General features: G+C 44.1%; 1 protein-coding gene across 1 annotated transcript in view; it reads right to left on the bottom strand.

Moving 5' to 3' along the window:
- Nucleotides 1-26,738, bottom strand: part of KIAA2012 (KIAA2012 ortholog) — a 130,473-nt gene that overhangs the window by 6,762 nt on the left and 96,973 nt on the right. The window contains exons 13-20 of the mRNA XM_055122694.1: nucleotides 26,062-26,134; nucleotides 16,063-16,153; nucleotides 12,360-12,507; nucleotides 9,901-10,015; nucleotides 7,779-8,116; nucleotides 3,812-4,002; nucleotides 3,144-3,316; nucleotides 1,120-1,339 (exon numbers count right to left, since the gene is read on the bottom strand). Coding sequence (XP_054978669.1) covers nucleotides 1,120-1,339; nucleotides 3,144-3,316; nucleotides 3,812-4,002; nucleotides 7,779-8,116; nucleotides 9,901-10,015; nucleotides 12,360-12,507; nucleotides 16,063-16,153; nucleotides 26,062-26,134 — 1,349 coding nt within the window. The remainder of the gene's footprint in view (nucleotides 1-1,119; nucleotides 1,340-3,143; nucleotides 3,317-3,811; nucleotides 4,003-7,778; nucleotides 8,117-9,900; nucleotides 10,016-12,359; nucleotides 12,508-16,062; nucleotides 16,154-26,061; nucleotides 26,135-26,738) is intronic.

Raw genomic sequence — 26,738 nt, 5'->3', positions numbered from 1 at the left:
TGCCGGGGATTGAACCCAGGTCGGCCGCTTGCAAGGCAAATGCCCTATCTGCTGTGCTATCGCTCTGGCCCCCAAACTTAGGGGTTTTTGCTTTATGTGTGTGTGTGTGTTTGGCTGGGGGTAGGGAGGCACACCTGGCAGTGCTTCGGGGTTCCTCCTAGCTCTGGACTAGGAATCACTCTTGGAGGTGCTTGGGGGAACCATATGGGATGCCAGATTGAACCCAGGTCAGCCCACATGCAAGGCAAACTCTCTACTGGCTGTTCTGTCTCTCCAAGAGCAGAATAGTCTTGCTCTGGCCAACCAATCTGAACTAAGACCCCTGCTACCTATTTTGTTTTAAATAAAATGTTAGTGAATTACTGTCTGCTTAAACAATTTTTAAAAAAATCTGTTTTAGTTTGTTTCTCCACCTTCATTCCTGTAATTTATTTGCATGGTAGAAGAACCATATGCATCACTTACACATGAATCCCTAGTGTCCAGGGTAGTGTTTGGCACTTGATAAGTACCCAGGTTAATTGGTACTCATTGATAAAATAGGCAGTGGTTCAGAATCAAGGGTCTTAGATCTTGTCTTGCCACTAATCCTCAAGTTACTATTCATCCTTGATCAAGATTCTCTTTGTGACTTGCTTTTCTTAGCTGTAAATTGAGAGTTGAGAGAGATGATCTATAAACTTGTCCAATTTTATTCTATTTATTTATTTAATTCTTTTATTGAATCACCATGTAAACTTGTCCAGTTTTAATGCAAGTTCCTTAAGCTCTAAAGAAATTCTGTGAGTTTTCTTTTTCTTTTTGGGTCACACCCAGCAGTGCTCAGGGGTTACTCCTGGCACTCAAGAGTTACTCCTGGCAGTGCTCTGGGGACCATACAGGGTACTGGAGATTGAACCTGGATTGGATGCCTGTAAGGCAAGTGCTCTACCTGCTGTAAATCACTTCAGCCCCAGAAATTCTGTGACATTTGCAGACAAAGAATATTTGTGTATTCTTCCAAACCCATGCTTATAGAAGGTGAGAAAATGTTACTTGCTCAAAGGCAGTGAGTAACACTAGGTTGTAAAGCCCATGAACATCTATATGGCATTTGTTACCCAAATAGGCATCCAGTACCTGGCTTCTTCTTGGGCCTGTTTCATGGCATCCTCTAGCGCCAGCCTCGCAGCCTCCTCTTCCTTTCGCCTTCTCTCCTCTGCTTCCAGTCGTGCCTTCTCTTCTGCTTCTTGTTTCTGCCTCTGATACTCCAGTCGCTCTTCTTCAGCCATTTCCATCAGACGTTTTTGTTCCTCTGCTAACTGCATTTCCAGTTCTTTCTGTCTTTGCTTCTCTTCCTCTGTAGAATAGACATGGGGGATATAGTCTTTGCAGAGATCTCATTGGAGAAAAGAGTTCTCTGACCTAATTATCAAGTTTGTGATTTTTAGACTATGGTAAATGATGAGGTTTGTCTGCCAGTAGGCTACTGGATCCTCGATGAAGATAGCCTTGGAGTTAATTCATGAATTTAAGAGATCTTTATTAAGCATCTATTATGCAGTGCTCTATGTCATTAATGCAAAACCATGGGCCAGAGAGAGAGAGAGAGAGGGGAGAGAGAGAGAGAGAGTACCAGCAGTTGACCCAGGTTAGAACCAAAGCTCTGCATCTGGTCTCCTGAGTCGGGACAACAGTGATCCCTGAGTGCAGAGCCAGGACTACTAAGCTCCAAGCACTGCTGCATGTGGCCCAAAAGACAAAAACAAAATCTTGGAAATGTTCAGGGTTGTGTGCTCATGGGGTAGTGTGGCCTGGGGAGATGTGCAGATCAGGGTTTAGAGAAAACGGTTTGTACTCGGCTCCATCGACCAGTCTAAAACAGTGTTTTGTTTAACTTTCACTTAGTAGATTGGTGTTGGTCTTCAGAAATTTCCAACTGGTTTGTGAAAAACTAACTGTTGACTAACATGTAGAAAAGGGGTAGAAGCAATTGTATAGCATTTAGGGCTTTTGTCTTGCATGTTGCTAACCTGGGTTTGATCCTTGGCACTATATATGGTCTCCTGTCAGGAATGATTCTTAAAGGAAAATCCAAAAGCCAGTTGGCCCCCAAACCAAAACTAAAAAGCACATAGTACATCTGGATTGTGAGGTAGCACTATTATAAATATTGGTATATAAATATAAATATTCTTATAATAAGATCATTTTAAATTTCTGCTCTAGAGGTCTGTAATTCTATTTGTACTGGTCCACAGGTGTGAAAAACAGTTGAAAATCACTGACTAGCACTTGTTAAAGCTGCTTCCTTTCCCTCCAAAGTGTAGCTGTCAGGAGTCCACTCTGAGCTGCCCTTCAGCTACCCAGCTGTTTGCATCTGTTAGGAAAGGAAGTGAGGAGCAGGCCTGGGTGTTCAATTTAGGCCCCTCCAGAGCAATGCTGAGGGGGGGCAATAGGGGTGGGTGGGTGGAGGTGGGTCAGAGTCTCAGTTCAAAAGATAACTGAATTGGAAGCTGGACCTAGGAGTCATTGACTGAATTGGAAGCTGGACCTAGGAGTCACTGTGTGTGGGAGGAGTGGGGGAAGGAGTGGAGGAGGGGGCGAGGTCAGAGAGTGACGATGGTTTGGCCCACACCTAGTTCAACATTTACTCCTGCTTCTGTGCTCTGGAACTACTACTGGCAGTGCTTGGGAGACCATATTCGATGCTGGGGATTGAACTGATGTCAGTCATGTGTAAGGCAAGTGCCTTAGCAGTCATTTTTATGTTTTGATATTTTTTAAATATTCCATCTCTACGGTATGTTATCATGATTTTGAGAAAATAAAAGAGAGTTTACACTTTAGCTAATTAGGGTGCTTCCCACACTCAAATTGAGTCTAGGAAGAACTCGGAGATCCCAGTGAACACGCACTGTGAGATAAAAATAAAACACTGGGGCTGGAGCGATAGTACAGCAGGTAGGGTGTTTGCCTCGCACGCGGCTGACCCGGATTTGATCCCCAGCATCTTATATGGTCTCCAGAGCACTGTCAGGAGTAATTCCTGAGTGCAGAATCAGGAGTAACGCCCTGTGCCTTGTGGGTGTGACCCCCAAAGCAAAACAAAACACAACACTGAACAGCGTGGACAGAGGATGCCAATGCCAGAGCTCCCTCACCGGCCCGCTCCTCTTCCTCCTGCTGCTTTTTCCTCTGCAGTTCTTGCAGCTTCCTCCGGATCTCCTCCTGCTGCTGCCGGGCTCTCTCCTGGGCAGCCTGTAACTGAAGCCTCTGCCTCCTCTCCTCCTCTTCCTGCCGCCTCTGTTCTTCTTCTCGTCTCTGTTTCCTCAAGCTGAGAAGACACAGCCAGCAGGTCAGAGGGCCTCAGACACCACGAGTGCATCCTGGGGACCCTCTGGAGCATCCCTTTTAGAGGAGATGCTTCCTGGGAACCTGGGGTACAAAGGGAGTGCAGCTAGATGCCCAGAGGTTGCACACACCACCCCGCTCTGTGCCAGGGACCTTCATTCCCAGAAATCCATTTTCCAGTCTAATCCTTTGGGAAACTCCTGTGTTGCGTGTTGTGCAGCCAAGCAAGGCCAGTGGAAAGTGCCTATTAGCACAGTGCTGGGTGGTAGGGTCTTTGTGAGATGAGCCTCAAAGCCACTCCCAGAACACCCCAGAACATCTCTCAGGAGCAGCCCCGATGACATGACCCTGCACCTTATCTGGTCCAGGTGGTCATTAAGGCGAGAGAGAAATGAGACGTGACATATGGCGTGAAGCAGATGCAAACTTTGGCCCAGTGGAGGTGAACCCCTGCCTTTCTCCTGCTCGCAGCACTTACCGGATCTCTTCAGCGCGCCTCTGCTGTTCCAGCTCCAGCTCTGCCTTCATCTGCTCAGCCCGCTCCAGCTGCGCCTGCTGGCGGCGCCGCTCCTCCTCCTGCTCCCGCCGCTGCCTCTCCACCTCCAGCCGTCGCTTCTCCGCCTTCTCTGCCCGCAGCCTGTCCTGGTGCTCCCTCTTAGCCAGGAGACTCTGCGGAACCGGTGCAGGGGAGGTTGCGGGAGACCGGTAAGCCGGTGTCCGCGCCCCACTGCTCCCCACACTCAGAGATAGGAGGGCAAATTGGTTCCACACTTGGTCACAGGTGCTTCCTCTCAGCTGCCACCCTCTGGTTTGGCCCGGGGGTATCAGATCTTAGTTTCTCTCTTGCTTCATTTTTTTTCCCAAACTAGGAGCTTTCCAAAAATTACTGGAGTGGAGCTGGAGAGAATATAGCAGGCAAAGTCTTGCATGCAGCTGACACAAGTTCAATCCTGGGCACTACATATAGTCCCCTGAGCACCACCAGGAGTGATCCCTGAGCAGAGTCAGGTGTAAGCTCTGAGTGCTTCTGGATGTGCCCTCTCTGCCATTTACTTAAGAAAATGGGAAGCTGGCTCAAAGGATTTGAGTGTATGCCTTGTATGTGTGAGACCCCAAGTTGGATCCCAGAGCACTGCAGACCCACTTAAGCACCCTCAGGTATGGCCGGGTGGTCCCCAGCTCTTCGAGCCTTGAGCAGCACTGCATCACTGCATGCTGGCACTGGACTCACTGTCAGCAAGAGTGACTCTTGAAGTCCTTGAGCACTGCTGGGGAAGCCCCCCCAAATTACTGGAGGTCATACCTCATCCAGATTAATTAAGTGCAAATATCTCCATGACTTTACAAACTGCTCAGGTGATTCTAATGTAAAGCCAGGCTGGGGCCAGGGTTCCAGCTGCAGGCGATCATGCCAGGAACCATCTTGGGGGTAGATGAGTTGATCTCATATTTAATTCACAGAAACCCACTTTTTCTACGAGAGATTTTAGTATATGGAAAGGATGTCTTGGAGCTTCCTTTCTCTATTTTGCACTTTTCTCGGGTCAGAAGTATGCCCATGGAGGGGACCTTGAAATTTTCCTTCTTCTACCTGTATCTGACTTGGGGTGAAATGTCTTTGCTTATTTAGCCTTTTCAAAGCAGCACAGTGGTATGAATTAATAAATTTAAAACAGAAGCCAGAGCAATAGTACAGAGGGGAGGGTGATTTCTTTGCACATGGCCAATGCAGGTTCAATCTCCAGTATCCCATGGTTCCTGAGCCTGCCAGGAATGATTCCCGAGTGCAGAGCCAGGAGTAAGCTCTGGGCTTCACCGGATACGTACCCCCGCCCCACTCAACATTTCAAAATAGTCTGATAACCTGGAAGTCCCAGAAAACCTTTTTTTTAAGAGAGCAAATTTCCATAATCTAAGCAGTGGGGAGAATTGAGTACTATAAAGGAAAAATTGTATCTGATTCACAGTAGTATTAACATCAGATACTTTATTAGACACAATGCTACTTCACCTACTCACCACCAGAGGGCCAGACCCCTCCACCACCACCCTAGAGGAAAAGTTTTTTTGACAAATTTTTTGGAGATCAGGGGCTATAAAATAAACATAACTTAAAAAAAATTCAAGGGCTGGAGAGATAGCACAGCGGGTAGGGCGTTTGCCTTGCACGCGGCTGACCCGGGTTCAAATCCCAGCATCCCATATGGTCCCCTGAGCACGGCCAGGGATAATTCCTGAGTGCAGAGCCAGGAGTAACCCCTGTACATCGCCAAGTGTGACCCAAAAAGCAAAAAAAAAAAAAATAAAATAAAAATTCAAGACCTATGACACTGGAGTCACAGGACCTGGGTTCAAGTCTTGCCTCTGCCATTGGAGGGTTGTGTAGCTGCAGGCCAAAAAACATTGTCTCCTTCTAGCCTCAGGGGCTTGGTCTGTACAGCAGGACTAGTTAGTTCTGCCCAAGGTGTGACAGTGACGTGAGATTCAGCACTTCACTGAAAGTTGTCTTCCCTTGTCAGTTTTAGAGACATTTCATCTTGAACCACCTTCCAAACTCCAGTGCTCTGCCTTAAATCTAATGCACTCTGCAAATGATTGTTTATAGTTCTCTGCAGGTCCAGGCAGGGAAAGAGTCAACCATTTTCCATTACCAGAAACATAATCAAATGTTGTGGGCAAAGAAAGTATCAACAACCTCCAAGGTCTCTGAGCCACTAGCAGAGCTTGCAGCTTCCAAAGGGCTTAGTTCATGCAAAACATACCCAGAATGCCATAGGAGACCAATGAAATGTCAGACGCTTCTTTCAAAATCTTGTCTGGAAATGTTGAGGTACCCTACTTCAGTCTGGCAATTAGGAGATAAACTGAGAACATCATTAGTGGTCCAAGCTAGTGCTTTTATGAAGAAGAGAACTTATAACCTCCCAGAAAACAACTGTCCTGGCCTCTCTCTGGTACCCTTCCATCAGGAGCCCTTCATATCTTTACTCTCAATTAACTTTCACTTGTGACTTGAACCTCGCCTACGGGAAGCTCAGACCAATCCCAGACCACTCAACGTGACTGTCACTGTAGACTTAACCTGTTCTTATCTGCAACAGATTCAAGTGAACCTGGAACTCAGTTGCACAGTCACAGTGGCTTAGCAATGGGACTTCTTTTTTTGCTCAGACTGCCAGCACCTGGCTCTGGGGTAGTGCTTGGGGAGCAATGTGGTACTGGGGATCGAACGCAGGCCTTCTGAGTGCAAAGAAGTACTCAGCGTCTTGAGCTTTTTCTCTGAACTTCTGTGAGTGTTCTTGTACTGTTTTAAGGTACTTTTCTTTTTGTGGGGGAGTGGGGAGTTTGGGTCACACCCAGCTCTGCTCAGGAACTACTTCTGGCTTTGTGTTCAACAGTCACTCCTGGTAGTGCTTGAGGATTGCAGCAGTGGGGGACTGAGACGGGATCAGCTGCATGCAAGACCTTAACCCTGGCAATACATTTTCTGCCCCCAACTTTATTTTTATTTTTGTGAAGTACTTTGTAAAGTGGGGCTGGAGTGATAGCACAGCGGTTGGGCGTTCGCCTTTCACGCGGCCGACCTGTGTTCGACTCCTCTGCCCCTCTCAGAGAGCCCAGCAAGCTACCGAGAGTATTGAGCCCGAGTGGCAGAGCCTGGCAAGCTACCCGTGCATATTGGATATGCCAAAAACAGTAACAATAAGTCTCACAATGAGAGACATTACTGGTGCCCACTCAAACAAATCGATGAGCAACGGGATGACAGTGACTTTGTAAAGTATTTTGTAAAGTACTCATAATAACAAATTATTCCAATAGCATTGAGGAATAATTGATCCTATTAATAGTTTTTTCTGTATGGTGTTATAATTTTTGATAAGTTGCAGGGATTTTCAAATATAGTCTTCCTCTCCTTTTTTTCATTACTTGAGCCACTCCCGGAGATGTTGGGGGGAGGTCATTAAGTGCCAGGGATTGGACTCAGAGCCTTGCATGTGCTCTACCACTTTTTTTTTTTGAGGCTCATTTTAGTAATTTTTATAACATGTAAACTCAAAGCAGTTCAAAATAAAAAATGACAAAATATAAATAATTGAAACATATAGTATGTCACACATATATGTATAAATAGGTTTAAACTTACTGCTTTAAAAATTTACTACTTGAAACTCCCTTGAATCATTTTTACATAAACAGAAACAAAAGAAATATATAAATGATTGAAGCATAAAAACAAAATTCAGGTCAAACATTATTACCATAGACTTTACAGATAAAACAGTCAGAGGTACCAGAGGACAGTTTGGACCACTATGTAGTACAGTCATGTCAGTACATGTGGGGTGGTCCAGGAAGCACCCCCAACTTCTGCCCCAAGATCAGTGGCACCGATAAGGACCAAGGCTCCCAGCACTCCCCTCAGTCTGGGAATGGGCACTGACCTTGGCATGGTCCTCAGCGCTTGTGTCTTCTGCAGATGCCACGCTCTCAGCCACAGTGAGGGTCTGGCTAGGGGATGCTTGCCTGTCTATAGACACTTGGCTCTCCTGAATCTCATCTGTGGGAGGAAACCAGGGGTCCTCTGCCCCGGAGCCCCAGGGAAAGAAACTCCCATTAGAGGTGTCCCCTGCTTCCTTATCGCTGGGGGCCTCAGACCCACTCAGCTCAGCTGCTGTCTCCAGATTCCTTTCCATCCGTGTCCGTTTTCTTTTGGCTCCTTTTTTTTTTACTTTGGGAACTAGGTGTGATTTCTTTTCAGCCTTTGGTTTCTTTGACTTTCCTGAGGGAGAACAATTTGGGACAGAAAGTAAACATGATTTTGATGCAACCTTGTCTCTCTCTTTTAAAGCTTCCTTGTGCAATGGAATCAATTACTTGGGGGCGGGGGGGTGTGTGTGTGCAGATTCCTGAGCTTAAAGGCCAGGGCCTGAATCTAGAAGAATCTGTTTTCTTTTCTTTTCTTTTTTTTTGGGGGGGGGTCACACCCGGTGATGCACAGGGGTTACTCCTGGCTCATGCACTCAGGAATTACCCCTGGCGGTGCTCAGGGGATGATATGGGATGCTGGGAATCGAACCCAGGTTGGCCACATGCAAGGCAAACATCTTACCCACTGTGCTATTGCTCCAGCCCCAGGAATCTGTTTTCTTGAATAGGATAATGCCACAGACTGCCCTTTGAGGCACTAGCATTTACCTATTGGGATCAGCTGTAGCTCAGGAGTGCCACTGCACTCTGTCACCCTGACCTGTGGTGGGGACAAGCCTCTGGCAGGAGCACTAGAGACACAGCTGCAAAGTCATATCCCAAGAGTCTGTCTTGAGTTGCAGCTTTGTAACCTGGCAACATTTTTAAGCCTTTGATACTCAAAAGGATTCGTCTTCATTTCACCTCTTGGGTGACAAGTATTTTCCTTGCTTAATTCTGTCCTTGCTACCTAGGTCATGGGGAGCTATAACAATGTGAGCGAGATTTTTAAAAAGCAACCCCCCAATGGGGCTGGAGAGATAGTACAGCATGTAACATGCTGGCCTTGTATGCTGCTGACCCAGCATTCCATATAGTCCCTGAGCACTACCAGGAGTGACCTCTGAGTGCAGAGCCAGGAGTAAGCCCTGAACATTGCTGGGTGTGACCCCAAAACCACCACCACCACCACCACCAACAACAACAACCACCAAAAAAGCAACCCCTCAAAAGAAATTGTCCTTTCTGTTCAGAGAGTCCTCTGAAACACGTGATCAGGAAAGGATGCATAGGTTTTAAGCTAAAGAAAGTTTCAGAAGCACAGCAATTTGCTTTCCTGAGATGATGAAGCAGCAATGGGGGTAACCACTCAGAGCTTGTGGCATCCTTTCCCTATGAGTTCCCAGACTGTGAGTTACCAGTTCATATAAACAGTGATACTAGTATCGGTTTGGAGCCCAGTGGCTCAGACCCTGCATTCATCACTGTGAACTGTGGTCATATGTAAGTTTCAACCACTATCAACCTCAGTTGCCACTTAAAACAGTAATGGAGACTTTGTGGGAATTTCAGAGCTCCAATCCAGGGGTTATCACTGTGTTTTGATTTCGTTTTTGGGTCACATCCAGTGGTGTTCAGGATGTAACTCCTGGCATTTTGCTCAGGGATCACTCTTTGTGAGGCTTGGGGGACCATATGAGATGCTGGGGAATCAAACCCAGGTCAATCATATACAAGGCAAGTGCCTTATTCTCTGTCCCATCTCTGCAGCCCTGAATACCCACTGTATTCACTATTATTAGGTGCTACTATTATAGGTGATAATGAAAGGCACTATCATCATCATCATCATCATCATATCATCATCATCGATTTCTTGCTCCCAGCACAAGTTGTTTCTGGGCACCTTCAGTCCTCTCCCATTTCCTGAGATATTGGAATGAAGTAAGGTTTGCAACCCTCTTCTGACTGTGACAGAAGACTCAAGCAGTCAGAGGACCCTGCTGAATGCTTTGTGGCATTGTTTCTGGAGGGAAACTTTTTCCTGACCTCATGGAAGTCTTCTCCTGGGTCATTCCTCCCAGTACACTTCCTTACCTATAGTAACCTCTGTCTCCCTGTGGACCTGTCCTTTTCTTCCCCCTTTGGATGCCTTGGACTTCTGTGCCTTGGTTCTCTTCTTTGTCTTGGCTTTGTCCATAGAGTCCATTCCCTAAGGGTGAGAAATTAAGGAAAGGCACAGTTATACAGAGTCCATGATACATGTAGGAAACAAGAAAGAAACCATCAAAGCCATATTGTTTTGGGGGCTGGAGTGATAGAACAACAGGTAGGGCATTTGCCTAGTACGCAGCCGACCCGGGTTCGATTCCCAGCATCCCATATGGTCCCCTGAGCACTGCCAGGGGTAATTCTTGAGTGCAAAGCCAGGAGTAACCCCTGTGCATTGCCGGGTGTGACCCAAAAAGAAAAAAAAAGCCATATTGTTTTTCTTTGTTTTGGGGCCACACCAGGTGGTGCTCAGGGCTTACTACTGGCTCTGCACCCATTCTTGGCAGGCTCAGGGACCATATAGGATACAGGGAATCAAGCCCAGGTGGTTGCATGCAAGGCAAGTGCAGTACCTGATGTACTATTACTCCAGTCCTCAAAATCAGTTTATGTTGAACAAGATGACAGATGGTTAAAATGGAATTCAAGTGGGTACCAGATGCAATGGAAGACAGCCTTATTGTTTTGTTTTTGGATCACACTCAGCTGTGCATAGAAGTTACTCCTTCCTCAGCACTTGTGGGTCACTCCCAGTGGTGATCAGGAAACCATATGGCACTGGGGACAGAACCTGTGGGCTCCTGTGTGCAAAGCCTGTGCTCCAGATCACTGAGCTACCTCCCTGGTGCAGAGGACTGAGTTTTGGAGCAGATGAAACTGGTGATCCCAAAGCTTAGCTTTTAATTTAAAACAGCTCAGTATGATTCCATTAGACAAAAGAAGAATAGTACACACTTTATGATTTTCCTCCCTTTTGGGGGGATGGTAAATCATGTTCTACAGAGGTGGAACAAAGCCAGATAGTGATCACTTCTGTTAGTTTTGTTAGATCAATGGCTGTTGCCACAAAGAACAATTGAACTCAAAGCCATCTTTATTCCCTGCCACATCATTTGCTAACTTTCAGGAAACCTGCAGAGCTGATGACTGACTGTCATGTGGGTCTTCACTTTTCTCCATGAGTGGGAACAACATCAGGAATCCTCCTAAGACAGGATGGCAGAGGGCGGCTAGAGCAATAATACAGCAGGTAAGGTGTTTGCCTTGCACCATGCTGACTTGGATTCAATCCCTGGCACCTCATACGGTCCTCTGAGCCCACCAGGAGTGAGTGCAGAACCAGGAGTAATCTCTGAGCACCATTTGGTGTAACCCCAAATACAAAATGAAGAAACAAAACAAAAGAAAAAGACAGGATAGCAGAGCTGGGTCACAGCTATCGACTCAGTGAAATCGCTACACAGTAAAAAATATGGATTTGGTCTCTGTACCCAGCTCCTTGTATAAATATCCTAAAACCTTCATCATTTCTGGAGAATGAAAATGAAAGGACTGCCCTTATTATTCACTATAAGCCCTTCCAACCATGCCTGAGATTATGGTTTTGGAAACCCCCAAAGAAGAGGGGAGCTGATTGTCAGATGAGCCAACCATGTGATTAGAGGGTTGGGACTTTGATCCCCACTCAAACACTGACCTCTGCGGAGGGGAAAGGGGTTGGAATGAATTACTACTGGCCAATGATTGAATCGATCATGCTTGCATGAAACAACATCGCCTCCGGAAGGACACCCGGGAAGCAGTTCAGAGAGCACCTCGGTTAGTGAACGTCTCTTGTGATGGGAGGAGCCACCCCTAAACTCCTCATTGACAGAAGCTCCTGTCTCTGGGACCCATCTGGACCTTGCCTGATGTATTTCCTCTTGGGTCTGCTGATTGCACCTTCTAGCAGCTTCTGTAATAAGTCAGTAGCAAGCAGTAGTCTTTTACCCGAGTTTGGTGAGCCAGTCTTGCCAATTTCTGGACTGAAGAAGGGAGACCCCATGGGTAGCCTGCTGGTTAGAGGTACAGGTGGCATCTGGGATGGGCAACAGGTCTCTGATGTGAGAGCAGCCATAGGAGGCCGAGCCCTTGACTTGGCGGGGACACTGTGCTAGTGAGCATGAGGACGGAATTGTAGGACAGCCAGTGGGAGTCCAGAGAATAGGAGGATTGAATGACATGGGAAAACCTCCACACAGCTGGACGCTGTTGTGGGCACACAGGGCAGCCGTGGTTGGCTGTTGGCATTTTAGTAGAAATTACTAAATTACTAAAGGATATAAGGGGCTGGGAATAGGGCAGAGGGAGCAGACCACAGGCTGGGTTTCTGCTCCACACGCCCCTGTGCTCTGTGTGTGCCCTTGTCTAGCAGTCTGCATGACTGTCCGTGCCAAGCGGGTAGAAGCACCATCTAGCCAGGACTCTTAGACCAGATCATGGGATTTTACACTCACTCAACCCACCTTGGCAGGCGGGAGCAGTCTTGGCTGACTCATCTCTTCTTTTTCTCTTGGAAGGAGAGATGCATCTGCTGAACCCAAGCTCTCTGGGGACGCAGGTCCATGTCCTGGCAGTCCTCTGTGGAGATGGTGTGTAGCGTAGTCTCTGCCCCTTCAAAAAGAATAAAGCCACAGGAACAAAGTAAAGGAAAATTGGGCATGGGCGAGGGAGAATAAATGCACACCCAAAGCATACTGTCCCTAGCCAGGTGCTATAATGGACATTTTGCACACCTGCTCAGGTCCCCTTTTCTCAGCACATCTCTGAATAAGGGAGAGTAGAAAGACTGGACTTCACTAAAGGTGAAGTTCCTAAAACTTCTAGAATAAGATAAAGGGGTGTTTATTCTGTTTTATCCTTCTAACCCTGTTTTAAGCAGAATAAATGGTTATATAAATGATTATATATTTATAATAAAATGGCATAAAAATTTTTAACTTTGGATTTTGGGTCACACCTGGCAGTACCCAGGGCTTATTCCTGGCTCTGCACACAAGGATCACTCCTGGCAGACTCGGGGGAACACTGGGGTGCTGGGGATCAAACCCAGGTTGGCTATGTGCAAGGTAAATTTCCTACCCACTATGGCAGCTCCTCGAAGAATGTCCCCAGACTGAGAACTAAGCCGAGGCCCAATGCCCGCCCAGGAGGGGAAAGGTATGTCTCTCTCTTGCCTCTTCCTTGCCGGGGGTGAAGGGCGTGGTGACCACCATATTATGACGACCACAGATGGGGTTTACAAGCTTGCAGTGATCCAACATCTGGAAGAAATCTCCCTAGACTTAGTTGCTAAAGTACAGAAATCCAAAACCGCGCGACCTCATATCTCTTCACAACAGGTCTGACTCTAGTGGGGTACTCCTAACAATAATAGTGAGTTTTCTGTTGAAATATTGAATGTAACCAAAGTAAATAGAAAGTGAAGTGAAATTTATCAGTTACAGGCAGGGAGGGTGTAGGGGGGGCAGGATGGGTGGTATACTATGTTTTTTTTTCCCTTTGGTGGTGGGATATGGGCACTGGTGAAGGGATGGTTGTTTCAGCATTGTAATTTTCCACATGGTGATTCAATAAAATAAAATTCTTAAAAAAAAATTTCCTACCCACTATACTATCAGTTCAGCCCATTAACTGAAATTTCTTCTATTAAAGGTTTAGCTGTGAAGAAAAGAGAATTAAAAAAAAGACTGTCATAGGAACACACAACTATCCATTCATTCTTTACAGACTCTGAGTTCTCTTCTTCAATCCAACTCCGTCATCTCAATCATGTGCTGTGGTAGTCAGATCTCCTAAAGATTGGCTGTCGCAGGCGATGAGCCTTGGGGATAAGTGACTTATGTTCTCTGGGTCGAAGGGTCAATAAGAAGCAGTCACATGAAGTTTAGTATATGTAGCAGTCACAGCTGCTGTGTGCTAAGCCCAGTTCTGGGAACTTAGGTTTCAGTTAAATCAGTATTACATTTATTGTGCTGTTCCAGCATAGGACCTTACTATAGAAACTTGATAAATAGAATTTCCTGTAAATATATGGGTCTTCAAATCATTCTGTATAATAGTATAGTGGGTATGGTGCTTGCTTTTCATGCGACTGACTCGGGTTTGACTCCTGTATCCCTTATGGTCCTTGAGTTCTGTCAGGAGTGATCCCTGAGTGCAGAGTCAGGAGTAAGCCTTGAGCACTAATGAGTGTGACCCCAATACAAAACAAACAAAAAAGCCACACAACAAAATCCATAGAAGCAACCAAGAAGAAGCACAAACATACCTTATTGTGCTGCTCTTTTTATTTTTCACCTTTCACACTGATGGAATTTATCAAATCTGAGAGTTCTAATCTTAGTTACAATGATTGTAATGACCTTTGTGGAGTGTTGGTTTTCCCCCACCTCCTTTTTCCCTCCTCATTAGGAAAAAAGTTGGTTTTTATTATTTCACTGTGTGTGGACGTTGTGTGCTAGGGACCGGGTTGTTGTAAGCAGTTTAAATCTCTCGTAGAAAAAGACGGAGTATAAAAATTCCTCTTAACACAGTTCGCCTCAGCCTTCCCCTGGGTTTTTTAGGGAACACAAAGCTGCTTCCCCAGGGAGAAAGATTCCTTATTCCAGAAGGTGGGGGAGGCAGCTTCTCAGATCACAGAGCCGCAGGGAGGCTGCAGTAGGCCTGAGCGCCACACGGAGGCAGACTCCCCTTGGAATGGACTCAAGGGCTGTGTGCCTGCCCGGCAACAGCCAGTGCCGCCTCGTGAGCAGAGCAAGCACCGAGACACATGGCAGCGATTAGTGTGAGTCTGATTCCAGTCCTTCCTTTCGCTCAGAGCAGAGGATGTGCTGTGAAATGCTGACGTCTGTGGAATCATTTTTAAAATGGGGCCTGTCAGTCATTACAAAGAAATTGTGTCACCTGTCTCATTTAGATGAGGCCAAAGGTCTATATATAGAGAGCCAACATCATTTTTTTTTTCAATGTGTGCTGCCACAGGGCCTCTCAGTTGTGAGGTGTGTTATCCACTGCAAAAAGACCCTATGAAAAAATTGAGAATTTATGTAATGGGTCAGGAAAAAGGATGATTACGGACTTTCCCTCATCCCCCCCCCAAAGATTAAATGAGGTAATCAATATTTTGTCAGAAATAGCATAAATTTGGTAATACTCTTCAACTCTTATTTTTTTTTTTTTTTTGGTTTTTGGGTCACACCCAGCAATGCACAGGGGTTACTCCTGGCTCTTCACTCAGGAATTACCCCTGGCGGTGCTCAGGGGACCATTTGGGATGCTGGGATTAGAACCCGGGTCGGCCGCGTGCAAGGCAAACGCCCTACCCGCTGTACTATCGCTCCAGCCCCAACTCTTATTTTTTTTAACCTGAAGTTAAACTGCTGTAATATTATATAGGATCTAGTTGCATAGCCTTTAAACCAAAATCTTTATATACTATCATTCCCTTCCCCTTCCTCCAAACTAGTCTTATTGAAAGAAATCTTAAAGAAGGGAGAGAAGAGGAGAAAGATATGTGTTCAAGAAAAACCACAGGCATTCCTGAGTGGAAAAAGACTGTATATACGATCTTATGTTTGCCACCAAAATGCCAGTCTCCATTCAACTTTTCTTTTAACTTCTTAGTTCTTCATCTTTTAATCTTATTTTTAAAAAATCCTGATTTTGTCCCTCCTATGGGTGGGAGGCACATTTTAGGTTTCAGCCCAAATACATTGCAATCCTCTTATGCTAAGTAAATGTGCTCTGCCTTTTAACTTTTGGGTTGGCAAAACTTAATGAAGAAACCAAGGTTGAATGTGCAGACCTCAGCTCGTTAGGGATGCTTGGGGATCTCAGAGATGTCGACAAATGTAGGAGATTGTTTCCACACCCCACATTTCACTTTTCACCCGCACAGCCCCAAACGATGGCTCAAGCAGGAAGCACACTATGAGAATTATCCTCAAGAATCACCTTTTCAAAAAAAAAAAAAAAGAATCACCTTTTCACTCACCAGTTTAATTCCATCTGTCAGGGCATGCTTTTAGCTGAGGCTCTTCCTGCCTCTTAGAAAAAACAAAACAAAACAAAACAAAACAAAACAAAACAAAACATGGAGATAGATGGGAAATGAAGACATAATGAACAGAGAGAGAGGTCCAGGTCTTTCCAGCTCAGAACACTTACTTATTTTGGACGGTGTCTGCCTCTGGGGTCTGTGTGTGCTCAGTGCGGGGAGCAGTGAGAGGCCCCAGGGCCTTTCTCCTTGATTCTGGGTCTATGAAGAGAAGAACTCCCTTAGTCAGCAGAATTCAGCAGGCTGTGATCCCAGATGTGGGAAAACATCAATGGCACACACATGCCGAGTACGGAACGTCTAGTAAACGCTGCCCAAGCCAGTGCAGGTGCAAGGCAAGTGACTGCAAATGCTTTTCGCTTTTGGGACCCAGGATGTGGTTCAAATGGCAGAGAACAGGCCTCTGTGTTAGAGGCCTTGACCAGTACATGCCATGGCCCCCTAAGCACCTCATAGACCTTCTCCCAGCACCATAGGGTATGGTCCTGCTGACCCCTGAGCACATTGGGGACCCCACAGAAACATGAAAAGAGTCCCTTTTGGGGCTCAAGAGAGTACAGGGGCTAATGTATCTGGCATGCTTAGGACCAGCATCACATGGTCCTCAGGTGCAGCCTGGAGCCTCCCAGTACTGCGGGGGTGGCCTGGGGAATCCTGGTATTGCAGGGTCCCCACAGCATCGCATCCTTGGGTCCTTGCTTTGTATCACTGGCAGAGAATGGCCTGAGGTGACCATCCTGGCCCACAGCCCCAGTCAAATTCCTCTTGGGAAAATGATATGATATATGTATATTCTAGTCTTTGACCAGAAATCTCACTCTTGGGAATTTATCGTTTAGAAGTAGTTCAAAAGGAGAAATAAGCTTTTGTACCAACTTAGTTTTACAACATATTAGTAATAATAAATAGAAACCACTCAGCAACAGTGGGGGACTGGGAAGTAATTTGTGATGAATTCATTTTACATTTTAAAATGATGGTTAAAATAAATAATATGGGAAGTTGGATAGATAGTACAAGTGTTCAGGCATTTAACCTCTTACACGCAGCTGACCACAGTTTGATTCCTGGCACCACATATCACCCCATAAGCCCTACCAGGGGTGATCTCTGAGCATCACCAGATGTAGTCCAAAATCCCTCTGGCCCCAAATAACAAAAACTATGATATAATGATAGGGAAAATTGTAAATTATAGCATTGCATTAGGATGCTAAAATATTTCTGTAGAAGAATAGGACTAAAGGAAAAAATAAAAAGGAAACATTATGTTAGATCAGGAATATCTTATGTATTTTTTCCCTCCATAAAACATCAGTATGGTTTTAACATTAAAAAGTAAAGTAATTAAAACAGGAAATGTTATCCTATGAGGAAGTTTCAGCAGAACTCCCAGCATAGCTGGGTGCTGTGAAGATCGGATTAGGATACTCTTTGAGAATGAGAAAGAGTCCCTTGACTGCATTTAAACAGGGCATCCTTTTATTTTAATTAATTTAATTTAAAAGTCATGGATAATACATTTAATTGCAGGAAAATTGGCAGATGCAAACATAAAGAAGAAAAACACTTTAGAAAATTCATAAGTATTAGAATGACCAAGTAGACTAACTATACTGAGATCAACAAGAATATGGAGGGTGTGGGACCCCGTGGCTACAGGTTGGAATGTGAAGGGCCAGTCACAGGACATTTGTGTGGCAGTTTCTGAAACATCAAAATTAGATACAGCATAGAATCCCGCTGTTATCACTCAGGTATTTCAGTCAGGAGAAATTAAAGGCTGTGTCTAGATAAGGATTTAAACACAAGTGCACACAAGTGTGCAGAGTGAATAAAACCAGACAGAAGAAAAGGGAGGGAGAGGTGGTATAACTCTATAGAAAATTCTGAAAACTGCCACATATAGTGAGAGTGTGCAAGTAAGTGGTGATCTGGGATGAGGGAGGTTGCACTTGTGGGAGGTGGAAAGAAATGTTTTTGAAAGATGGAGGTGTTCTCTTAATCTTGATTGAGGCAATGATTTTATGGATATAATACTTTATTGTTTTATAATAAAGATGCACTCATATTTCATGTGTATGGGGGTTTGAGCCACACTCAGCAGTGTTCAGTGCTTACTCCTGATTCTGTGCTCCAGGATCACCTCTAAGGGTCACGGAACTACATATGTGCTGGGGATTGAGTTGGATCAGCTGCATGCAAAGCAATGTACCCTCTGGACTCTTACTTCAGTCCTATACTCAAGTTTGAAGAGATATACAAAATCCTGTAACGTACGTATAATTTTACTCTACTTGTTTTTCAATTAAAAATGTTTTTGTTTTTTAGGCTATACCCAGCAGTGCTCAGGGTTTAGTCTTAGCTCTATTCTCAGGGATCAATCCTGGCAGGCTCAGGGACCCTATGGGATACAGGGGATGGAACCCTGGTCAGCCGCATGCAAGGCAAACATTCTTCCTACTGTATTATCTCTTTGCTGCAAAATCTTACTCTACTTTTATATTATTAAAATATTTCATATCATAAAATATTCTTTAAATGGCTTTTAGAGTATAGGATAAAACCCGGGTCTCACACATTTCAGACATATATTCTACCTCTGAACCATGCCCGGGGCCACACAGACTCATGGCACAAGCACACACACGCACAAGCACACACACACATACACTCGCACACATGCTTTAATAGAAACATAGCATAGCATTTCATTAAATGTATGTTCTGTAGTTGACTAACAGAACATCTAAACATTAAGTTCACATAGCTTCAAATATTTTGTCACTGTAAAGAACTTTACATAGAATATACTTGAAAGAAATGTTCGCTGCTGTTGTTGAAAGAAATGTTTGTTGTTGTTTAAAGCAGGGCTGAGGATTAAACCCAGAGGCCTCACACATGTGAGGCATGTGCTCTGCCACTGAGTCACATCGCTGGCCCCAAGGAATGTTTTTGATTATAAGAATTACTCTTTGTCCACATTTCTGATTACTGAAAGATGTAGCCTTTTTCTGTGGTGAGCGGGGGTGGGAGTGGGTGTTGGAAGGCTTGGGACACACCTGGTGGTGCTCAGGCTGTTTCTAGCTCTGTGCTCCGGACCACGTGTAGTGATGCAGATATGAACTGAGGTTGGCTGTCCGCAAGGCAAAAGCCAATACCAGAGGTACTATCTCTCTGGCCCCTATTTTTTTCTCTAGGAATTTTGTGCTATTTACACTTTGAGAGAGTGGTTATTAATGCCTTTAAATGTCAGATGATTATTGAATCCGTACCACACGCTGGTTTTGTGTTAGATGTGGGCAGTATAGAGGTGAATAGCTTGGATACACCCCAGTCTCAGGAAGCTTAAATAAAATTAAATTACATCATGGGAAATATGTAATATTAGCATATTGGGGGATGACTAAAGTCTAACTGAATGGGAATTCTGTGAGGGCAGATTCAGAAAAAGATATGTCATTCATTACTTTTCAAAACCACTAGGAATGTAGGAACAGGTCACTATAGGACCGGCAGAGGGCACAGTTGTACTGGCCAAAAGCTGAGGTTCTGCCGAGCTTGTTACAATGAAAACTTGTCATTCTAGGATGTGGATCATAGAAGGGCGAGTTTTTTCTAGTAAAATAGCCTGATATCTAGGAGGCATGGAAGTAAACAAAGGTAGTATGTTGAACAATATTTATAACGTACTAACTTTAAAAAATCTGTGAAATATTTTAAGAAAGTCGAAGTGGGGGCTGGAGAGATAGCACAGCGGGTAGGGCGTTTGCCTTGCACGTGGTCGACCCGGGTTCAAATCCCAGCATCCCATATGGTCCCTTGAGCGCCACCAGGGGTAATTCCTGAGTGCAGAGCCAGGAGTAACCCCCTGTGCATCGCCAGGTGTGACCCAAAAAGCAAAAACAAAACAAAAAAAAACCAAGAAAGTCGAAGTGTAGGAGGAAGTACTTTATAAAAATTACCTCTGTACTTAACCCCTAGCTTTGTGAACTAGTAACATTTCAATATACAATCCTATCTTTTCCTCTCTCCTCCAGACATAAAGATTCTCTTAAACTAGGTATTTACTTACCAACTGAATGGATTTAGAACATAAAAATCCCCCAAATAGGACCTGGGGAAACTGAATATTCTAACTTGAAAGAAACCGAGAACTGACAGCCAAAGAAAAGATGCTTAGACACCCCCACTCTCCCGCTACAGGGAAGGGCTCCCTCCCCCCAAACCTTTGCAAAAAGCCACTCAGGTTAACCCTTTCTTTGAATCTTCATTTTCATATGAAGTTTCCAGTGTCACATAAAATTCACATTTAATGTATTTGTGTGCTTGGCTCTGGTCAATCTTTCTTCGTCAATTGAATTTTCAGACCCAACCAGGTGGAGGGAAGGTTTCCTTTCCCTCACACAGTCCTCGGGCATAACTTTTATATCTTTATCACAGAAATGTACCTATAAACAACACAGACTGTTGTTTGACAGATTAAATCTTTGTGTCCGTAGTACTGTTCATGTAACGTTTGTGATTTGCTTCGCTTACATTATGTTTTTGAGATCAATCTACGATAATATGTACTTTCCATTTATTTTAAGTAACTGCACATTAGTCCATTATGTAGACATATCACAATTTATTCATTTGCTGTTGATGTCTTATTTTCCTCTTCCTTCCTTCCTTCCTTCCTTCCTTCCTTCCTTCCTTCCTTCCTTCCTTCCTTCCTTCCTTCCTTCCTTCCTTCCTTTCTTCTCTCTCCCTCACTTCTTTCCTTTCTTCTTTCTCCCTCACTTCCTTCCTTTCTTTCTCTCTCCCTCACTTTCTTTCTTCCTTCCTTCCTTTCTTTCTTTCTTTCTTTCTTTCTTTCTTTCTTTCTTTCTTTCTTTCTTTCTTTCTTTCTTTCTTTCTTTCTTTCTTTCTTTCTTCCTTCCTTCCTTCCTTCTCTCTCTCCCTCACTTCTTTCCTTTCTTCTTTCTCCCTCACTTCCTTCCTTTCTTTCTCTCTCCCTCACTTCCTTCCTTCCTTCCTTTCTTTCTTTCTTTCTTTCTTTCTTTCTTTCTTTCTTTCTTTCTTTCTTTCTTTCTTTCTTTCTTTCTTTCTTTCTTTCTTTCTTTCTCTCTCTCTCTCTCTCTTTCTTTCTTTCTTTCTTTCTTTCTTTCTTTCTTTCTTTCTGTCTTTCTTCCTTCCCTCCTTCTCTCTCTCCCTCACTTCTTTCCTTTCTTCTTTCTCCCTCACTTCCTTTCTTTCTCTCTCCCTCACTTTCTTTCTTTCTTCCTCCCTTCCTTCCTTCCTTCCTTTCTTTCTTTCTTTCTTTCTTTCTTTCTTTCTTTCTTTCTTTCTTTCTTTCTTTCTTTCTTTCTTTCTTTCTTTCTTAATGTTTTTACGTGAAGTACTTAAGGAATTTTCTTTGGTGGGACACACCTGGTTCTACTTGGGGACAACTCCTAGTGAAGTGCTTGGGAGTTGTTTGCAGGTCCTCAGGTCCTTGTGGGGAGACCATGTTGGATTAAGATCTAACATGGGGTCCTGAACACAAAGCATGTGTTCCAGCCCTTTGAATATTCTCTCCACCCAAGAAACCTGAGTTAATGTGGCCTGAGTATGGAATTAATTGTTGGGTTTCAGGGTATGTGCATCTTTAATTTATTGGATATTTAAAAATTTCTCTGAATATCTACTATGTCTTCATCAATAATATTAATAATGGGTATTTAATGACTTTTTAATTTTTGCCTTGCCCTGCAGTGCTCAGGGCTTACTCCTATCTCTGAGTTCAGGGATCACTCCTAGTGGGGCTTGGGAGACCATATGTGGTGCTAGGAACTGAATCCAGGTCAGCTGCATGCAAGGCAAGCTCCTTAACTGCTGAGTTATTATTCTAGCATTGAAGACTTGTATATTTGCTAATATGTCTCAATTTTCCTGATTGGCAGCAAAATTGACTTTGTTTTCAGGAACCATTACCGCCAGGGATTGAGCTTGGGTCTCCTGCATGCAAAACATGTTTTTCAGCTGTTAGCCATTTCCTGAAACCAGAGGATGGCTTTCTTATGATTCTATTATATATATCATAATACTATATATACATATATACTATGTATATATGTATATATACATATATACTATATACATATATACTATATACATCATAATATATATCATAATATATATCATAATACTAGTTTTAGGTATACAATATAATAAGTTTACACTTGCAATATTATAAAATGATCACTACAATAAGTCTAGTTAACATCTGCCCCAATACAAAATTATAGAAGATCTTAGATTTTGTGGGGACATGAGAGGGACAGAAAGGAACATTTTGTATTTAAGTAATAGCAATTAATTTTTAAACCTTTTTTTGTGTGTGTTTTGGGGTGTGGTTTCACCCAGAGTGCTTGGGCCATACTCCTGCAAGGCAAAAACGCCCTACCCGCTGGGCTATCGCTCCAGCCCCTGGGCCATACTCCTGGTTCTGCACTCAGGGATCACTCCTGACAGTGCTCAGGGAATCATACATGGTTCTGAGGATCAAACCAAGGTCAGCCGGGTATAGTAGCAAGTGTCCTACTCACTATCACCCCCCAACCCTTTTGTATTTGGAGGTTGCTGAATTGTCCTGAATTAGGAAATCTTGCACGCAGTATTGTTCCTTTCACAGATGAACATTGGTACACTGTTATAATAACTGGGAACATCCTCTCAGATGCTCTGGACTGAGGTTTAGGTTAAGATTTGGGGACTTGGTGGTAAGGTATAAGTAATGTGCTTTTTTTTTTTTTTTTTTTTTTGCTTTTTGGGTCACATCCGGCAATGCTCAGGGGTTACTCCTGGCTTTGCACTCAGGAATTACTCCTAGCGATGCCCAGGGGACCATATGGGATGCTGGGAATCAAACCTGGCATGCAAGGCAAATGCCCTACCCGCTGTGCTATCTCTCCAGCCCCAGTAATGTGCTTTCTGTAGAAACATCTTTTGAATTTTTTCCCCTATGATTTTGTTTGTTTGTCAGTGTTTTTGGTGTTGATTCCATGTTTTTGGTTCCATGTTTTTTGTTGTTAATTCTCTGTTCGTGTTTTTAGTGATAATAAAACATTGTCTGAGGATCTTGAATCTTAATGAGATCTCAAGAGTGAACAACCACTTTATGGATTTTTCCACTTCTAGTAAAATAGTTGATGTGTTCACAAGATAGCGAGCACTGTTATAAAATAGGCTCTGTGTTGGATTATTTTAACTAAATGTAAGCCAAATGCACATTGAGTGGAGGCTGGGCTCAGTGACAGTGCTTGATATCTTAGGCAATTAAAGATGTTTCTTATTATGATATTTTCTACTTGCTGGATTTACTGGGACATAACCCCACTGAATGCTGAGGAAGATCCCTATTTAACTTACAGAAAGAAAAAATTCCTGACAAATTGTGTTGAGGTCCCCAAGGGCAAAATTGATCCTTTAAGGAGTTAAAATATTTTCTTGGCCTTTCAATGATTTTAACTCCCTTTAAAACATTAATATTTATCCTTCAGGACAGGAAGATGACTCTTTAATTTTCTGCAGTGGTATTTCAATGCATTAAATGCTGTTTGAGTAAACTTTACGGGATCTGTTCCTCTATCATGAGAGAGGAAATGTGTTTTGGCTGACTTGGTCATTGCTTAGATTTGACCATGTTCTGTACTTCCTAAAATCCCCACTGCATTTGGTCCATGTCCTGGGAGCCTTGTTATGTTCATGTTCTGTTATGTGATTTATCAGCTGGAAGGTTTGCCAACCAGAGTGAGGGGCCCTGGATGTTGTCAACCAGCTTTGAAAACTAAACTGGCAGGAGCCTGATAGGAATAGATTCCCTGCTTAAATTTTTGCCAAACACAGGGACGAGACTACCATGGTGTTTTATTGTTTTCTGTCTGGAGGCAGCAAAAACTTCTATTTATTTCTTTTCACTCTTTATGGCACTGGGAGTGGAACCCAGGGAATCACCCCCATGAACCTTATCTGCAGCCCTGAGCGAGGGAAGCTTTTCAGAGGAATGTAAATATTATTATTGTTTTATTATTTTGTTTTTTTTCCCCCATACCCAGTTGTGCTCAGGGCTTATTTCTGGCGTTGTGCTCGTGCTCAGGGGTCACTCCTGGCAGGCTTGGGAACCACATGGGATGCCAGGGATCAAATCTGGGTGGACATGTGCAAAGCAAGTACTATTATTCCAGGCCCCAGGAGGTGACCCCAAGTACTGAGACAGGAGTAGCCCTAAACACAGCTGTATGACCCCTATCCATATAATATATATGAAGAAGGGAATTCTACTGTCTTGGACAGTGGACCTTTAATGAATATTCATCTCAACATTGGTTATCACAGTGATGAATACAGGTCTACCTTCTCATGGCTACTACCTACCTATCTTTTGCAGCTATGGCCACATGTCTCTTCTCTGGACCCCCACGGGGTGAGGGGTATGTATGTATATACGTATATACGGGCTGGAGTGATGGCACAGTGGGTAGGGCATTTGCCTTGCACGAGGCCAACCTGGATTCGATTCCTCCGCCCTTCTCGGAGAGTCCGTCAAGCTACCGAGAGTATCTCTCCCACTACGGCAGAGTCTGGCAAGCTACCCGTGGCATATTCGATTTGCCAGAAACAGTGACAAGAAGTCTCACAACTCCATTCTGAGACGTTACTGGTGCCTGCACGAGAAAATCGATGAACAACGGGACGACTGTACTACTGTGCATATATATATATACATATATGTATGTATGTATTTAAAACCCAAGCATTACCCAAAAGAAAAAGTTAGGGATGTCAACAGAGATCAATTTTGGGTTAAAATCTAAGCTCCCAAGTTTATGAGTTTTCACATTTATCTTTAGTGAACTCCTATGTCTCCCTCACCCTGTGGGGGTCTAGAGAAGAGACATGGGGCCATATCTGCAAAAGATAGGTAGGTAGTAACCATGAGAAGGTAGACCTGTATTCATCACTGTGATAATCAATGTGAGATGAATATTCATTAAAGGTCTACTGTCCAAGAATTCCTTTCTTTATTCCTTATTTCACCTCAAGAGAAGGGTGCAGGTTTCAGCCTCAGCTGACAGAGAGGGACACTGAGGCACTGAAAGACTAAGGCAGAGATCATCAATCTGGGAGCCCATGCTCTCCCCAAGGCTGCTCATGTCAGCTGCTGCTAAAGAGGGAGGGAGCCTCACCGGAGGTCTCAGGAGGAAAAGGGCCCCCTCTGGCTTGATGCACATACATGCATGCATCCACACACACACACACACACACACACACACACACACGCACGCACGCATGCAGGCACACATGTATGCATACACAAATTTAGGGAGCTGAATATTGGGTGAATTTCTGCTCTCTTGCTCCTTCTGCTGAGTGCATTTGAACAGTAACAGGTACATTTCCAGTGGGTTCCCTTGTCCTCTTTTTGAGATTGCAAGTCTTTCACCCATCTGTTTCCACTTCTGCAAGCTGCAATGAGGATAAAGACAAGCTCTGCTGCTTGAGCTTAGCTAACTGCAACATCACACAGCATGCCCGGATGCCCTTAAGGGAAGAGCTTAACATTGAAGCCTGGGAAAATGAATATGATGACAAAAAGCTTAGTCCTGGGTCCACTATTTCCTAGAACAAATGCACCAGTACTTTTGGAGGAAGCTGCACACGGGCAGATCTGGTCCTCTGGCACTGTAGGAGATCAATCTGATGTTCAGGGTTGGAGACTCTTCCTTTAGGCAGGGAATTGTAGCACCCTCACCCGCATACCCTGTGAAGGGATGAACAAAGACTTGTGGGGGAGCAGAGGACCTTTTTGCTAAGCCCCTAGATCTACATGCCTCTGTCCATTTGTGGCCTCTGGCAGGAAAGGAATCTTTCATTAAGTTCAAGGACATAAAAGCGTATTTTTATCAGTTGGCTTGTTGATGCACTCAGAACACATGGGAGTGTGAACTAGCACTTAGGTCTGTGTGCTGATTTCCACAAGAGGACTTGGGAAGTGAAGGAAGGGTCATTCCCCACAAACACTTTGTAACTGCATCTGACAATTACAGTGATAAGATTACCACGCCCTACCCAGCTGTCTCTACCTTTGGTGTCTTGATAACTCTCTTGGAAGGATACTCCTTGTTCTTCATGATAGTCCAGTTCATCTCCACTGTCCTGTTAGCACAAGGCACAACAAAAATGATGTAAGACAAAATAAAGGTAGAGGCCCTGCACTCTGTGCCCGTTCACTGAAGCGAATGCAGTTATCTTGGTTGTTTCTACTCCTTCTTTGTCAACTAATTTTTTAAAAAAATTATTTATTGAATCACTGTGAGAGCAGTTACAAAACTTTTGGGTTTAAGATTCGGTCATAAAATGATGAAACATCCGTCCCTTCACCAGTGCACATTTCCCACAACCAACAGCCCCAGTATACCTCCCATCCCACACCCTCCCCCTACCTGTGTGGCAGATGATATCCACATTATTCTCTCTCTACTTTGATTACATTCAATATTTCGACACCAGCCCCACCATTGTTATTTGAGATTTCCCCCCCAATACTTAAATCTGCTGAAAAGGCAACATTAGACACTTTGTTTTCTATTGCAGATTATGAATAGCATATGATGTTGCGCGGCTGTGGTAGCGGCCACACAATTTTGGAATTCTGGAATTTTAATAATTAAATCTGGAGGGATTTCTGTCAAAAGCCGCTGGGTTCCGAGATTTGTTTCTGAGTCTCTGGGATCATAGCCATTCAGCAACTCGATCAGGA

The sequence above is a fragment of the Sorex araneus genome, chromosome X, assembly GCF_027595985.1.
Source record: "Sorex araneus isolate mSorAra2 chromosome X, mSorAra2.pri, whole genome shotgun sequence".
Taxonomy (NCBI): domain Eukaryota; kingdom Metazoa; phylum Chordata; class Mammalia; order Eulipotyphla; family Soricidae; genus Sorex; species Sorex araneus.
This window is presented reverse-complemented; position numbering and strand designations above follow the sequence as displayed.